The sequence below is a fragment of the Rana temporaria genome, chromosome 8, assembly GCF_905171775.1.
Source record: "Rana temporaria chromosome 8, aRanTem1.1, whole genome shotgun sequence".
Classification (NCBI taxonomy): Eukaryota; Metazoa; Chordata; class Amphibia; order Anura; family Ranidae; genus Rana; species Rana temporaria.
In genome coordinates this window covers 166,079,854-166,097,313 of record NC_053496.1, presented here as the reverse complement: position 1 = coordinate 166,097,313, position 17,460 = coordinate 166,079,854, and the positions used below count along the sequence as shown (strand labels likewise).

At 50.1% G+C, this 17,460-nt stretch overlaps 1 protein-coding gene across 1 annotated transcript; it reads left to right on the top strand.

Moving 5' to 3' along the window:
- Positions 1-428: 428 nt before the first annotated feature.
- Positions 429-14,748, top strand: MRPL16 (mitochondrial ribosomal protein L16). Its single transcript, XM_040321767.1, has 4 exons — positions 429-555; positions 4,676-4,747; positions 7,873-8,021; positions 14,203-14,748. Exons 1-4 carry the CDS (start codon positions 501-503, stop codon positions 14,686-14,688), a joined length of 762 nt encoding a protein of 253 aa, XP_040177701.1. The 5' UTR covers positions 429-500; the 3' UTR covers positions 14,689-14,748.
- Positions 14,749-17,460: the final 2,712 nt, after the last annotated feature.

The following is a 17,460-nucleotide window of genomic DNA, read 5'->3' as shown; positions in this document are numbered from 1 at the left end:
GTCAGCCCCATAGAGCCGCACACAGCCCCCCCCCCCCCTCTACGATCCGTTTCAAACCCGACGTTTTACAGAGAAACACAATTTAAATGATGTAATAAATATACATGTCTGGAGGAAATGTTATGAAATTGACGGTGTGGTGCAGTGAAGCTTTCCGTCCTCCCCTGCTGACTTTTGGTACGCTCCACAAGCCAGGTTTCCTGTCTCAGCAGCTAGCTGCCGATTCCGTGTTCCACAGCTGACGAACAGCTGTTTTGTTCGGCTATTTCCGTAGCCTGCCCGTAGAATGTTACTGCGCATGCCCGGAGACTGCGCAGTCGGTTGTGGAACTTCCCCCATAGGGGAACATTGAGGACAAGTCACCGTGAGCGGAGCTTCAAGCAATATTGACCTTGACCTGTTCGCCCCTCCCAGGTTGATGACGTCACATCCAGGGTAGCTTCAAGCTTGGCTTTCCTGCTGGTGACCGGGAGGGCGCTCCGTGTCCGTCTGGTGGGAGGATGGCGCTGCCGTTATGGAGCCGCCTAACGGGGCCCCGAGGTCTTCTACTGACAGGTAAGGAACACCCAGCAGCATGCATGCATGCGGGTTACTATAAGTAAGCTCTCAGGGCAAGTGACAGGGACCACATGGAGAATCAGTCCGCTAGAGGGCGGGGCGGCTCGCCGATTTGTCTCCAATGCCCTTAGTGCTCTGTGTGACAGCGGCCATTTTACTGTAGTCTTATGTTAGTTATAGAGTGGACTTCGGGACGATGGAGGAGACAGAAATTGATGGCTTGCTGTATATAATGATCTGCAACAAAAACCTGGTTTTAACAGAACCGATTAGATAAAGTTTTTTCGTTGGCCAGCCTGAAGTGTGCTGGGACTTTCCTTGCATGTTCTGCCCATGTGCACCTCTCAATGGAAGTTAAAGTGAAGATAAAGAGGACTCCACCTTTTAACTAACACTTGCGCGGTCCCAATAACATTTTATGTATTCCCCCCCCCCCCCCCCATAAATAGAGCTTTCTTTTGGTGGTATTTGATCACCGCTGCAGGTTTTTTTTGCGCTATAAACAAAAAAAGCGACAATTTTGAAAAAACAACTTTTTTTTTCTTTCTGCTATAAAAACTTTAACCACTTAAAGGGGTGTTCCAGGCATTTTTTTATGTTTATTAAAAGTCAGCAGCTACAAAAAGTGTAGCTGCTGGCTTTTAATAAACAGACACTTACCTGTTCCCCGGTCCAGCGACGTGCCGCTGGGAGCTTCGTTCCGGTCCCCCCTTCACCGCCGGCGCCTCCACTGCAACTGTGGGCACCCGGCCGTGACAGCTTTCGGCTTCACGGCCGGGCACCCACTGCGCATGTGCGAGTGGCGCTGCGCCATCCGATTGGACAAGCGATCGCCTGGGACCTGTCACGTGTCCCAGGCGATCGCCTACAGGGAGGGGCTGCCAAAAGGCGATTAACTTATTGGCTTTTGCAGCCCCTCGGCGGAAGGAGGAAGTGGGACAGGAAGTCCCACTCCCCCCCCCAAAAAAAATTACATGCCAAATGTGGCATGTAAGGGGGCGAGGAGTGGATTAAGCGGAAGTTCCATTTTTGGGTGGAACTCCGCTTTAAGACCCGGACCATTATGCAGGTAAAGGACCTGGCCACTTTTTGCGATTCGGCACTGCGCCGCTTTAACTGACAATTGTGCGGTTGTGCGATGTGGCTTCCAAACAAAATTGGCGTCCTTTTTTCCCCACAAATAGAGCTTTCCTTTGGTATTTGAGCACCTCTGCGGTTTTTATTTTTTGCGCTATAAACAAAAATAGAGCAACAATTTTGAAAAATTTTTTTTTTTTTTGCTATAATAAATATTCCCCAAAAAAATGTTGGTTTTGGGATATACTCGCTGTGACGGTATTAGAATATCCCCGTCAGGCATTCCCTTCTTCCCATAAAAGCAAATCACCACAATATTCCACAAGGAGGAATATTCCTGGAATCACCCAATAAGCCACACATTAGTCCAGGCTTACTGCTGGAACAAGACAGACTTTAATGGTACAACACACAGCTTATATGTAATTTCCAAAGCTGTTGCAATGACAATCTCCGCCCCCCTCACACTGGGGCTTCCATACAGATTATTAGGCAGACACTTCGGAGCCGACCCTGAGAACACATTTTCTTTAGATAATGACATCAGTGACGTTAATTACTAGTTGTACAGAATACGTTATCTAGACAGCCTGGCCCCGCATGTAGAAGAGATAATTACCACAATGAAGCAATCAGAATAATTAACATGAGCCACTTCTAATCACAGTAAACGGTAAACACAGGTCTCCTTCACACACACAATAGATCAATTATCCTTTGAAATAGGACTGGCTGAGGAAGGGTCATTAACCTGAGTCACACCTGAAATCACCTTCCCTCTAACACACACACACACACACACACACATTAAACAAGCAGGGAGAATTACACTGAAGCATGTGCTTCACACTCGCCGTATAAGACTACCCCCTTCCTACTAGTCATGCCTCGCCTCACGGTGCCACCATTACATGCCAGACTGTGCCCCAGTACATGCCAGACTGTGCCCTTACATTATCCCAAGACATGCAGAATCGCGGCCGTACGATTTTTCAAAAGCCGCGCCTTCTACGTCTTCTGTTCCGTGATAGCCGGAAACACTCAGCTTCCCAGGAGGCACTGTGTTTAGTGTCCGCCTATCACGGAGGCCCTCTCGTCTGGGGATGAGAGGGCCTCCGTGATAGGCGGACACTAAACACAGGACGAGAGGCCCTCCGTGATAGGCGGACACTGAACACAGTGCCTCCTGGGAAGCTGAGTGTTTCCGCCTACCACGGAACGGAAGACGTCGGAGGCGCGGCTTTTGAAAAATCGCACGGCCGCGATTCTGGGATAAGGTAAGGTTAGGTTACCGGCGTATAAGACGACCCCCTGACTTTTAAGAAGATTTTAAGGGGTTAGAAAGTCGTCTTATACGCCGGAAAATACGGTAATAAAAACTTTTTTTTTTTCCCCCAGTTTAGGCCGATACGTATTCTTCTACATATATTTGTTTAAAAAAAATCACAATAAGCGTTTGGTCTGCGCAAAAGTTATAGCGTTTACAAAATAGGGGTGGTTTTTTTTTTTACTAGTAATGGCGGACACATCGGACACTTTTGACGCATTTTTGGAACCATTGTAATTTTCACAGCGAAAAGTGCTATAAAAATGCAGCTATTACTGTGAAAATTACAATTTCAGTGATGGGGTTAAACACTAGGGGGCGCTAAGGGGTTAAGTGTGCCCTAAGGGAGTGATTCTTACTGTAGGGGGGCGTGGCTGTAGGTGTGACGTCACTGATCGTCGTTCCCTAGATCAGGGAACAGACGATCAGTGACATTGCCACAGAGAAGAACGGGGAAGGTTTGTTTACACTCGCCTCTCCCCGTTCTTCAGCTCCTGTGACCGATTGCGGGACACTGGCGGCTATCGGGTTACGCGGGCACAGTCACGGCGCTTCGGACTGGGTCGCGAGCGCGATCCGCGGCTGGACACTTAAAGGGCAACGTACCTGTACATGCCTGTGCCCTTCTGCCGACGTATATCGGCGTTAGGCGGTCCTCAAGTGGTTAATAATTTTTTTTTAAAAAAATTGAATTTCTTTATCAAATATGCATTCTGCTACATATTTTTGGTAAAAAAAAAAAAAGTGGTCCATAAATCTATCCCTTATTTTGTGCACGCAATAATTTTTGCGCAAACCAACCAATATACGTTTATTGTGTGTGTTTTTTTTTTTTTTTAATCTAGTAATGGCGGCGATCAGCTCAAACACAACCCCCCCGTCCTTCCCTCCAATAAGTGACACTTTTTGGGGACCAGTGACACTGATACAGTGATCAGTACTTAAAATATGCACTGTCACTGGCCGGGAAGGGGTTAACATCAGGGATCATCAAGGGTTAAATGCTTGATTAGGGGGTGCTTGCTAACTGTGTGGGGGATGGTTTGACTGGGGAAGAGAGAGTTCTGTGTTCCTGCTTGGGGGGGAAAAAAACACAAGATCTCCCTCTTCCCCCACTGACAGAACGCCGTTCCGCCTCACTCGGAAACGACTGCCGGCGAACATCCGGACCCGCTGATTGGACACAGCGGGAGCCAATCGGAGCTGGTCACGCGACTCGGAGGAAGCGAACAACGTGCAGGTATGTAGCTTCGTGCAGCCGGGCCGCTCTGCCACAGTTTATGGGCGGTGGGAGGTTAAAGCAAATCTGTCCATTCAGGGATCAGTGACAGGTTCTCTTACTGGGACCTCCTCTGACACCTGCTCAGTGCCACCCTGTCTCCATTCCTCTGGCAGAACATTGGGTCTTCCCTGTGTGTCATCTCCATGTCAGAGCTTGTAGAAGGTTGATGATTCCCCCCCCCCCCTCTATCCAGCGGCAGGTGATTGGGTAGAAAGTCACACACTTGCTCATACCCAGAAGTACTGAGTGTCGGTGGACTTCACCTGCACACAGGAAAGGCATCGCTGGGCCGGGGGTTGAGCTTTCAGGAGAAGTGACAGGTTCTCTTCAAGCATATCCTTCTTTTTTAGAAGATGTCCTGTTATGTTTTCGTCAAAGAGAGGCTCATCTTTAGTAACTAACACACCATTGTGATCTTTTTCTCTATACAGGCCGAGTGTCCAACACACACAGAACCGCCGCAGCCGGACTGAAGTCTTACGAACCGCCGCCGGATTTTAGAGGTGAGCAAAATAAAAATACACCGGATTACCAAAAGTATTGGGACGCCCGCCTTTACACGCACATGAACTTTAATGGCATCCCAGTCTTATAGGTAGATTCAGGTACGTTGGCGTAACTTTGCGGCGGTGTAGCTTAAGGAATTCAGGCTACGCCGCCGTAAGTTAGCGAGGCAAGTACATGATTCACAATGTACTTGCCTGCTAAGTTACGTCGGCGTAGCCTGAATCGGCGGGCGTAAGGGCGCCTAATTCAAATGTGTTTGAGGGGGGCTTGTTTTATGTTAATGGCGCTTGACCTAACGTTTTTTACATTTTTTTTTACTGCGCATACGCCGGGCGCCTACATTTCCCAGTGTGCATTGCGGCGAAGTACGCCGCACGGGCCTATTGATTTTGACGTGGACGTAAACAACGTAAATCCCCCCCCTCCCGGTAAGCCTCGGAGGGCAGCGGGAGGGGCGACCCTCTCCCGCCACTGATGAAAGTGATCTTGCGGCGTATCCGCCGCAGAGACCACTTTTATCTGAAAGCGGACCGCCCGCTCTTGAAGATACCAGGGTTATGGTAGCTAGCTGTTACCATAACAATGGTATTCCTCTTCAAAGTAGCGACGCATAACGACGGCCGGCGGTTCATGGTTAAATCAGACCTGTGTAACCTTGAGCTCTTATCTGCTGATGTGGCTAAAGGACCGTACACACCATATGACTTTTTGACAACAATTGTCCGATGGACCTGTTTTAGCGGACAATCCGACCGCGTATGCTCCATCGGACAAATGTTCGCTGTGAAAACGGACAAACTTTCCGGCAACGATCGGATTTTGCTCCTTCAGACATGATGGATTAGTCTGATGGAGCAAAATCCGATTGTGACTAAAGTCCAAAGTACAAACACGCATGCTCAGAAGCAATGCTAAAGATCAGACCATAGCAGAAGTTGCCCAAAGGGTGGCAGTAAAGAGCTAAAAAATCATGTGATTTGGTGAAAGTTGGCTGAAAAAGTCCTGCCGTGTGTATGCAGGACAAGTTCGCGGCCAACGCCCTTCGGACGAAAATCCACGGAAAAGTCAGATGGAGGTCGAATCGTGTGTATGAGGCATTAGAGTTTCCTTGCAACCAGGTCCCCTACCTTTTTTTTTTTTCTATTGAGAACTGGGTCCACCATATCTATGATATTCATGGTAATCCCAAGGGTGGTAAAGATCTTTGGGCTTTCAATGACCCTCCCTAATCTAGTAAATTCTTGCTCATCATCTCATGGGCTGTCCTGGAGGATGATTTGGGGAAACCAGAGTTGGGGCCCCTTTCACACGGTCGGACCGCTTAGGTCCGCCTGTCAGTTTTGTCGGCGGACCTCAATGGCCGCTCCATGCAATCCTATGGAGCATTGGATGTCAGCAGAGACATGTCCGCTGACATCCGACCCGATCCGATTCGCCAAAATCGGACGTATGGTGATCTGTCCCCATCCGTCCATGGCGGATCGGGTGAGATCTAATGAAAACGGGCATGCTGTCCATTTTTTTATTTTTATTTTTTTTAATCATCTCTCCATAGGAGACAGCGGCACTGCACAAGCCCCTCCCCGCTCAGTGAGCAAAGAGGAACTTGTTATCCGCCGGTGTATTAACGTTCTTGTTCCACCATGTGGGAAGTTCCACAACCGACTGCGCAGTCTCTGGGCATGCGCAGTAACAGGCTACGGAAATAGCCGAACAAAACAGCTGATCGTCAGCTGTGGAACACGGAATCGGCAGCTAGCTGTCCGGTGACGCGCTGCCTGTCGGGATCCGTGGTGTCGGTGCAGGCGGGTGACGCGCTGCCTGTCGGGATCCGCGATGTCGGTGCAGGCGGGTGACGCGCTGCCTGTCGGGATCCGTGGTGTCGGTGCAGGCGGGTGACGCGCTGCCTGTCGGGATCCGTGGTGTCGGTGCAGGCGGGTGACGCGCTGCCTGTCGAGATCCGTGATGTCGGTGCAGGCGGGTGACGCGCTGCCTGTCGGGATCCGCGATGTCGGTGCAGGCGGGTGATGCGCTGCCTGTCGGGATCCGTGGTGTCGGTGCAGGCGGGTGACGCGCTGCCTGTCGGGATCCGTGGTGTCGGTGCAGGCGGGTGACGCGCTGCCTGTCGGGATCCGTGGTGTCGGTGCAGGCGGGTGACGCCTGTCGGGATCCGTGGTGTCGGTGCAGGCGGCGGTTCCTGGGCGGTGAGCGGAGCTCGGGGAGGCAGGATACCAGCAAGTTCAGGTGTGTGCTGTGTGACGGGAATGGGCTGATCCTGGAGGAGGGTGGAGGGGAGAGGTCTGATTGTTATGGGATATTATAGGGAATAGAGATGGATAGGAGGGTGCACCGCCCTCACCCTGCACGGTGGTGGCCAAGAGCTGTGTGTGTGTGTGTGCAGGCCGGTGTCTGTCCCTGCAATGTCCCCATAGCTGCCTCAGGGAGGGAGGAGGAGAAGATGACCATCTGAGAAGTTCCAGAACCTACTGCGCAGACTCCGGGCATGCGCAGTAGCAGGCTACTGAAATAGCCGAATGCAACAGCTGATCATCAGCTGTTAAGTGGAACAAATACCATAGCTGGAACAAGCTTGGCAGATCACCGGCTCAGCGGAGATCAGTGGAGAGATCGCCCGCTGAGCCGGCGGGAGCTGGCGAACTCGTAGCATAGTGTATTTGGTGATGCATTTCCTGTTCCTGTTGGAGGAGGGGCTTTTTCTCATGGGCTGTCCTGGAAACAGTCGCTGGTAAGTCTAACTGGCTTATGTTGAGCCACATTTGGTCTGGTAAGCCTGTGATTGGTGGAGGACAAGTGGCGTGGAGACTTCATGATGAGTTGATAGGGAATCCTAAACATGTGCACAGTGGATTATGGTCTAATATGAACTTTGATACTCGCTTTATGACCTCTCAACTTTGCGTGGTGTGTGTTTTTTTTTATTATTTTTTATTTTTAGCGCTGCACAATTGAGTGTTTTATGTATTGTGCTTTTTCAAGTCGAAATATTAAATACCAGTGTTTTGGTTAAAAAAAGGTCTGTGTGTAAAGGGTGGACCTGCAGGTGGCAGTTCTAACCCAAGGGGTGTACATTACAGACTGAATAGTTGTTCCTGTTTCTCAGGGGTCGAGATGAAGGAGAAACCCAAACTACGCTTTCTGAACAGAGCGCCGGACCTAGTGAAAGTGCTAAAAATGCCTAAGAACCTGCGAGACATCCGGGGCCCGGCGACCGAGGGACGGGACTTCCGAGAAGGAAAATACGGCATCTTGGTAACGATAACCTATAACTTATCAGTAATATAACTGACTTAATAATGTCACCCTAGGAGCACAGGGTCACTTTGTATGTTAAATCCCAACTCTTTACTGTCCCTTTAACTAGATTTTTTGGGCCAAGGTGGCCAACATGAACTATTTGCTACACCAGGCGGTCGCTAAAATCTCTAAACAAGGTCCAGTTTACTGCCCTTCAGACTTTAGGGATGCTGGACTGTGGTCAGTGGTAGTGTAAAATGTAACGGGTGGGAGGAGTAGGGGGTCGGTGGGAGGAGTAGTGCCCCCCTCGTTGGGAGGAGTAGTGGCCCATCGTTGGGGGTCGGTGGGAGGAGGAGTAGTGGCCCATCGTTGGGGGTCGGTGGGAGGAGGAGTAGTGGCCTGTCGGTGGGAGGAGGAGTAGTGGACCATCGTTGGGCGTCGATGGGAGGAGGAGTAGCGCCCCCATCGTTGGGGGTCGGTGGGAGGAGTAGCGCCCCCATCGTTGGGGGTCGGTGGGAGGAGTAGCGCCCCCATCGTTGGGGGTCGGTGGGAGGAGTAGCGCCCCCATCGTTGGGGGTCGGTGGGAGGAGTAGCGCCCCCATCGTTGGGGGGGTCGGTGGGAGGAGTAGTGCCCCCATCGTTGGGGGGGGTCAGTGGGAGGAGTAGTGCCCCCATTGTTGGGGGGGGGGGGTCGGTGGGAGGTGTAGTGCCCCCATAGTTGGGGGTCGGTGGGAGGAGTAGTGGCCCCATCGTTGGGGGTCGGTGGGAGGAGTAGTGGCCCCATCGTTGGGGGTCGGTGGGAGGAGTAGTGGCCCCATCGTTGGGGGTCGGTGGGAGGAGTAGTGGCCCATCGTTGGGGGTCGGTGGGAGGAGTAGTGGCCCATCGTTGGGGGTCGGTGGGAGGAGTAGTGCTTCCATCGTTGGGGGACGGGCCTGAACTGGCCACAGGGCACCCGCTTGCTCTCCCCCCCCCCCCCCAATACTCTTCATCTTCCCATTTTTTGCAGAGGCCCTAGAGAATAAAATGGTGGGCTTTGCGATTTTTGTTGCGTGGTATTTGCGCAGAAGTTTTTTCAAATGCAAATTCTTTGGAAGAAATCGAAAAAATAAATAAATATGTAATGCACGCAATATAATTAATCGTTTGGTAAAATATAAAAGATGTCACACAGAGTAAATAGGTACTTAACACAGGGCTTGACAAATTTGCTTAGAATCTCCAGTTTCCAGTCGCCATTGCGACCTGGCGCCTTGGTTTTGTCGAGCCCTGACTTAATATGTCACGCTTGTGGAATGGCGACAAACTACTCCCTGGTGGGACGGGAGAGCCTGGGGAGTCACAGGGAGGGGTGGACCCCCTTTTATCCTCATTTAAAAGCAATCCAGCGGCTTTTTTTTTTTCCATCTCAATCTTTTCAGGGGGGAGGACAGATGTGGGGTCTTTTTATAGACCCCCCCCCCCCCATATCTCTCCATAAGGAGAACCTGTCACACACCATTTCTATTACAGGGGATGTTTACATTCCTTGTAATAGGAATAAAAGTGATAAAAAGTAAAGGGAGTGAACGCACATGTAAATTGCGCCCGCATATGTAAACGCCTTTCAAACCACACATGTAATTGCCACGTGTGTTAGAGCGAGAGCAATAATTCTAGCCCTAGACCTCCTCTGTAACTGGTAACTAGGGATGAGCTCGATGTTCGCGTCGAACATAAGTTCAACTTGAACATTGGGTGTTCGTCGAAGAGCGAACATTACGGGACGTTCGCGGCAAATTCGAGCGCCGTGGAACACGATCGCAGTGCATTGCTCTATGATTGGCCAAAGCATGCACCTGACCTGCATGCTTTGGCCAATCCCAGCGCCCTCAGCTAAGAGAGCAATACTTGGTCAAAGGCAAGGGTGCCTTTGGCTAAATATGGCTCAGGGGGACCAAGTCCACGCCCCACACTATATAAGGCTGCTTACACGGCGGCCCTGTGTAGTGTTGTTGGTGTGGACGGAGAGATAGTGGGGTGGATTCAGGTAGGGGCGCGCACTACTACGGAGGCGCAGCGTACCGTTTTTACGCTACGCCTCCGTAAATTACGTGCGCTACGCTTCATTCATGAAGCAGTAGCTCCGTAATTTGCATGTGTGCTCCGTAAAACTGCCCGGCGTAAGCGCGCGTAATTTAAATGATCCCGTAGGGGGTGTGGATCATTTAAATTAGGCGCGTTCCCGCGCCGAACGTAGTGCGCATGCCCCATCGGGAAACTTTCCCGACGTGCATTGCGGTAAATGACGTCGCAAGGACATCATTTGCTTCAACGTGAACGTAAATGGCGTCCAGCACCATTCATGATTCACTTGCGCAAACGACGTAATTTTTAAAAATCGCGACGCGGGAACGACGGGTATACTTAGCATTGGCTGCCCCTGCTAATAGCATGGGCAGCCTTACGCAGAAACCGACGAATGCAAACGACGTAAAATGCGAACACAGGGCGCGCGTACGGTTGTGAATCGGCGTGAGTATGCAATTTGCATACTATACGCTGATCACAACGGGAACGCCACCTAGCGGCCATCGTAAGAATGCAGCCTGCGATACGACGGCATAAGGGCCTTATGCCAGTCATATCTTAGGCTGCAGTCGGCGTATCGAGCTTTCTGAATACAGAAAAGTCGATACGCCGGCGCAACTAAGCAATTGCGCTGTGTATCTATGGATACGCAGACGCAATTGCTTGCTGAATCTACCCCAGTGTGATTTAGATTTAGCAGGCAGGTTATTCAGTTAGCTGCAGTGTGCATTCCTGGTGTACTTCTACTACGACGCTTCTGGTGGTGTACACAATACAGTGCAGCCGTAGTGCAGTGGCAGTTGGCTAGTCAGCCGCTTGATCATTCTTACGGGCGGCGAGAGGGGACATCCGTCCGCCCCCGCTGCCCTCCGGTGCTTCTACCGACTCACTGCTGTGAACGGTGAGTCGGAGAACAGATCTGCCAGCCCCAGATGTTCACCATAGAGATTTCCGGCGGACCAGATGGTCGTCAGAATCTCTATGATTGTCAGAGGCCGGGTGCGATGTTAAACTAAAAGTAGAATTAACATTTTTTTTTTATTGGCCGTCCCCGTGTGCCCGCACGCAAAAGCGAACGCATACGTAAGTCCCGCCCACATATGAAACCGGTGTTCAAACCACACATGTGAGGTGTTGCCGTGAACGTTACAGCGAGAGCAATAATTTTAGCCCTAGACCTCCTCTGTAGCTCAAAACATGTAACCAGTAAAAAAAATGTTAAAGCGTCGCCTGTGTTTTTTTTTAACCACTTAAGGACCGGACCAATATGCTGCTAAATGACCCAAGGGGTTTTTACAATTCGGCACTGCGTCACTTTAACAGACAATTGCGCGGTCGTGCGACGTGGCTCCCAAACAAAATTGGCGTCTTTTTTCCCCACAAATAGAGCTTTCTTTTGGTGGTATTTGATCACCTCTGCGGTTTTTTATTTGTTGCGCTATAAACAAAAATAGAGCGTCAATTTTGAAAAAAATTCAATATTTTTTACTTTTTGCTATAATAAATATCCCCCAAAAACATATATAAAAAAAAAATTTTCCTCAGTTTAGGCCGATACGTATTCTTCTACCTATTTTTGGTAAAAAAAATCGCAATAAGCGTTTATCGATTGGTTTGCGCAAAATTTATAGCGTTTACAAAATAGGGGATATGTTTATGGCATTTTAATTTTTTTTACTACTAATGGCGGCGATCAGCGATTTTTTTTCGTGACTGCGACATTATGGCGGACACTTCGGACAATTTTGACACATTTTTGGGACCATTGTCATTTTCACAGCAAAAAATGCATTTAAATTGCATTGTTTATTGTGAAAATGACAGTTGCAGTTTGGGAGTTAACCACAGGGGGCGCTGTAGGAGTTAGAGTTCACCTAGTGTGTGTGTTTACAACTGTAGGGGGGTGTGGCTGTAGGACTGACGTCATCGATCGAGTCTCCCTATAAAAGGGATCACTCGATCGATGCAGCCGCCACAGTGAAGCACGGGGAAGCGGTGTTTACATACGGCTCTCCCCGTTCTTCAGCTCCGGGGAGCGATCGCGACGGGGCGGCTATAAACGAATAGCCGCGCCGTCGTCCCGGATCGCTCCTGAAGCCACGGGAACTGCCGCAAGTACCGGGGGGGGGGGGGGGGGGGAGTCACAATCGGACCCCCAAACCAACGTCTAGGCAGGGACGTACAGGTACGCCAATGTGCCTGTCCGTGCCATTCTGCCGACGTAAATGTACATGCGGCGGTCCGGAAGTGGTTAAGTACCGAAGTTTGGCGCCATTCCACTAGCGCCATTCTACTTGTGCAATTTTGAAGCGTGACATGTTGGGTATCTATTTGATCGGTGTAACTTCATCTTTCACATTATGCAAAAAAATTGGCTAATATTACTGTTTTTTTTAACCGTTTTAAAAATTGCTGCGCAAATACCGTGCAAGATAAAAAGTTGCAATAACCGCCATTGTATTCTCTAGTATCTCTGCTGAAAAAACATATATGATGTTTGGGGGTTCTATGTCATTTTCTAGCCAAACAATTATGATTTTTTTTACATGTAGGAGTGAAGTGTGAGAATTTGGGCTGGTTGAGGTTGATGTCGCCTGCAAATGTGAAGTTACTGGGGCAGATCCACAAAGGTATTACGCCGGCGTATCTATTAATACGCCGGCGTAATTTGAAAATTCCTGCGTCGTATCTTTGTTTTGAATCCTCAAAACAAGATACGACGGCATCTCGGCTAGATCCGACAGGCGTACGTCTTAGTACGCCGTCGGATCTAAGCTGCAATTTTTCGGCAGCCGCTCGGTGGCGTTTCCGTCGAATTCCGCGTCGAGTATGCAAATTAGCTATTTACGGCGATCCACGAATGTACGTCCGGCCGGCGCATTGTTTTTACGTCGTTTGCCTTCGGCTTTTTCCGACGTATAGTTAAAGCTGCTGTTATGAGGCATACTCAATGGCCCAGATTCAGTAAGCAATTGCGCCTGCGTAACCATAGTTACGCAGCGCAATTGCTGACTTGCGCCGGCGTAACGAGTTCCTCTGATTCAGAGAACTCGTTACGCCGACTGCAGCCTAAAATCTGCGTGGCATAAGGCAGATTTTAGGCTGCATTCTTGCGTTGACCGCTAGGGGGCGTTCCCATTGTGGTCAGCGTATAGTATGCAAATTGCATACTTGCGCCGATTCACAATGTTGCGCGGACCCTGCGTACGCAAGTTACGGAGTTTCCGTACGGCGTCTTTAGCGTAAGGCTGCCCCTTCTAATAGTAGGGGCAGCCAATGCTAAAGTATACCCTCCGTTCCCGCGTCGTGAAATTTGAATTTCACGCCGTTTGCGCAAGTGATACGTGAATGGCGCTGGACGCCATTCACGTTCACTTTGAAGCAAATGACGTCCTTGCGACGTCATTTGCCGCAATGCACGTCGGGAAAGTTTCCCGACGGCGCATGCGCTTTACGATCGGCGCGGGAACGCGCCTAATTTAAATGATTCCCGCTCCCCGGCGGGATCGTTTACATTGCGCGTGCTTACGCCGGGCAATTTTGCCGGCGCGCCCTCGCAATTTACGGAGCTGTTGCTCCGTGAATCGAGGGCAGCGCAAAATATTTGCGGGGACGCAGGGCAAAATCATTGCCCTGCGCCTTCGCAAATAGAGCGCAGATGTCTTTGAATCCGGGCCAATGTTAAGTATGACCGTCGTTCCCGCCTCGCATTTTCAATTTTTTACGTAAGTCGTTCGCGAATAGGAATTCGCGTAGAATGACGTCACCGTCGTAAGCATTGGCTTGCTCCGGTTAAATTTCGAGCATGCGCACTGGGATACCCCCAGGGACGGTGCATGCGCAGTTAAAAAAAAAAAAAAAAAAACGTCGTTTACGCCGGGTCGCAACGTATTTACATAAAACACGCCCCCATTACATCCATTTGAATTCCGCGCCCTTACGCCGCAAGAGATACACTACGCCGCCGTAACTTACGGCGCGATTTCTTTGTGGATTCGAAATAAAAATAAAAAAGTTACGGCGGCGTAGCGTTTTTTTAGATACGCTGCGCCCGGCAGAATCTTACGCGAAGGTACGTGGATCTGCCCCACTCTGTGTAAACTCTTCTGATTATTTTTTTTTTCTTAGGCCCTGGGAGGCGGCTACTTGCGCTGGGGCCACTTCGAAATGATGCGTCTGACCTTAAACCGTAAGTTTGACGCTCGCACCACCTTCAGCCTGTGGATGGTGGAAGCGCCCAACAAGCCCATTACCCGCAAAGGACTTGGGCAGCGTATGGGCGGAGGGAAAGGCGACGTGGACCATTATGTCACCCCGGTCAAAGCCGAGCAGCTGATCTTGGAAGTGGGGGGTCACTGCGAGTTTGAAGAGGTGCTACCGGCCCTGGAACAAGTGGCCAAGAAGCTTCCTTTCCCAGCAAAGGCCGTTAGTCGGGAGAGCCTCAAACAGATGCGGGAGGAGTTCGAGGAGAAGCAAAGGAACAACCAGAATCCGTGGACATTCGAACGCCTTGTGACCCGCAACATGATGGGCTGTAGGAAGTATCTGTGCCCGTTGGACCTTGAGTTGAAGGGCAGATACTGGGGCAAACGCTGCCTGAAAAATCGTGTGTGAGGCTGGTTACCTTACCTGTTAGAAAATGGAGAGGCTCTTATGGTCTGTTAAAGTGGTTGTAAACAAAGCATATCCCTCTGTGGTCCTCCAGCTGTGGAAAAACTACAAATCCCATCATGCCTCTTTCTGTGGGAGTCATGCTTGTAACTGGCAGCCTTGCAATGCCTCATGGGACTCGTTTCGCAAACAGCTGGAGGGCCATATAGTGCAGGGCTCGACAAATCCCGGTCGCCAGGTCGACTAGAAATAGGGTCCTGGCGACTTGGCTTGGAGCTGGCGCCATCTGGTGGTGAGCCGTTGGTATTACAAGTTATTACCACCAGATGTGTAAGCTGGCACCATCTGGTGGTGGCCGTTGGTATTACAAGTTAAGCATTACAAGTTAAACAGCAATTCTAATGTCATTTTTCACTATTTTCACTGCCATCTTCTTCCCTCTAATTAGAACCCCCAAACATTATATATATTTTTTTTATCCTAACACCCTAGGGCAGGGATCCTCAAACTACGGTCCTCCAGCTGTTGCGGAACTACACATCCCATGAGGCATTGCAAAACTCTGACATTCACAGACATGGCTAGGCATGATGGGAATTGTAGTTCCTGAGCAACTGGAGGGCCGTAGTTTGAGGAGCCATGCCCTAGAGCATGGGTGCTCAACCTGTGGCTCTCCAGCTGTTGCAAAACTACAATTCCCATAATGCCGCAGCCTTTGGGAGACATGCTTGTACCTGTCAGCGGCTTGCAATGCCTCATGGGAATTGTAGTTCCGCAACAGCTGGAGAGCCACAGGTTGAGCACCCATGCCCTAGAGCATCATGGGTCAGTCACCCTGTGGCTCTCCAGCTGTTGCGGAACTACAAGTCCCATCATGCCTCTGCCTTCAAAAGTCATGCTTGTACCTGTCAGCGGCTTGCAATGCCTCATGGGAATTGTAGTTCCGCAACAGCTGGAGAGCCACAGGTTGAGCACCCATGCCCTAGAGAATATAATGGCGATCGTTGCAATACTTTCTGTCACGCCGTATTTGCGCAGCGGTCTTACAAGCGCACTTTTTTGGAGAAAAAAATATTTTTTTAATTAAAAAAATAAGACAACAGTAAAGTTATCCCCATTTTTTTTAATATTATGAAAGATAATGTTACGCCGAGTAAATTGATACCCAACATGTCACGCTTCAAAATTACGTCCGCTTGTGGAATGGCGTCAAACTTTTACCCTTTAAAATCTCCATAGGCGACGTTTAAAAAAACTCTACAGGTTGCATGTTTTGAGTTAGAGGAGGTCTAGGGCTAGAATTATTGCTCTCGCTCTACCAATCGCGGCGATACCTCACATGTGTGGTTTGAACACCGTTTACGTATGCGGGCGCTGCTCACGTATGTGTTCGCTTCTGCGCGCAAGCTCGGCGGGACGGGGTGCGTTTTCTGGCTCCTAACTTTTTTAGATGGCTCCTAGATTCCAAGCAAATTTGTCAAACCCTGATATAGTGTGTACTTGTCTCAATTAATAGCACTAAATGTCATTTCTATCTGCTGCTTCCTTCCTCTGACAAGTTTTCCTGACACCAAAAGATAACAAGGTGACAGGGGAGGTACCTCCAGCTGATTGGCAGCCTCCTGTGAGCTGTGTGGAGGGGGATATTTCCCTTCCTCTCCTTACCGAGCTCTACAGAGTGTAGCTTTTGCTTTCCTTCCCCCGTTTTCTGATGGCTCGGACAAGCTTTATAAATTCTGGATTTGAACGGATGTAGAGAAGAGAGCAAATAAACAGGTACAACTTATCTAGGAGGATCTGTTACTTTCTCTGTATCACCTGAGGCCAGTCACTATACTGGGTATATGGAAGGGTTTTCAACCACTTTAACTTATAAGGCTGTGCAATATGCTGAAATGCTGTGTCATTCTACGACAAAATGGAGTCTGGTGCAATTCGTTATCTAGCCTCTATTTCTGCAGATCTAACCTAGAAAATTAGCAATGAAACCACAGGCTGCAAATGATGAAATTTAAGTTTTTGAATTTGTACTTTTCTTATGCCGACAAACTTGATTGGGATTTAAATAAAGATTATTTCACAATGAGAAGTTGCAGTGATCGCTAAATATCTGGTACAGACAATACGGTACTGTTCAAAAGTCTTGGGCCTCTTTCACACCAACGCTTTCCCCGGCTTGTTCCGTTTCCCCCCCCCGGCTTGTTCCGTTTCCCCCCCCCCGGCTTGTTCCGTTTCCCCCCCCGGCTTGTTCCGTTTCCCCCCCCCCCGGCTTGTTCCGTTTCCCCCCCCGGCTTGTTCAGTTTCCCCCCCGGCTTGTTCATTTCCCCCCCCCGGCTTGTTCCATTCCCCCCCCGGCTTGTTCATTTCCCCCCCCCGGCTTGTTCCATTTCCCCCCCGGCTTGTTCCATTTCCCCCCGGCTTGTTCCATTTCCCCCCCGGCTTGTTCCATTTCCCCCCCGGCTTGTTCATTTCCCCCCCGGCTTGTTCATTTCCCCCCCGGCTTGTTCATTTCCCCCCGGCTTGTTCCATTTCCCCCCCGGCTTGTTCATTTCCCCCCCGGCTTGTTCATTCCCCCCCCGGCTTGTTCATTTCCCCCCCGGCTTGTTCATTTCCCCCCCGGCTTGTTTCATTCCCCCCCGGCTTGTTTCATTTCCCCCCCGGCTTGTTTCATTCCCCCCCCCGGCTTGTTTCATTCCCCCCCCCGGCTTGTTTCATTCCCCCCCCCCCCGGCTTGTTTCATTCCCCCCCCCCGCTTGTTTCATTCCCCCCCCCCCG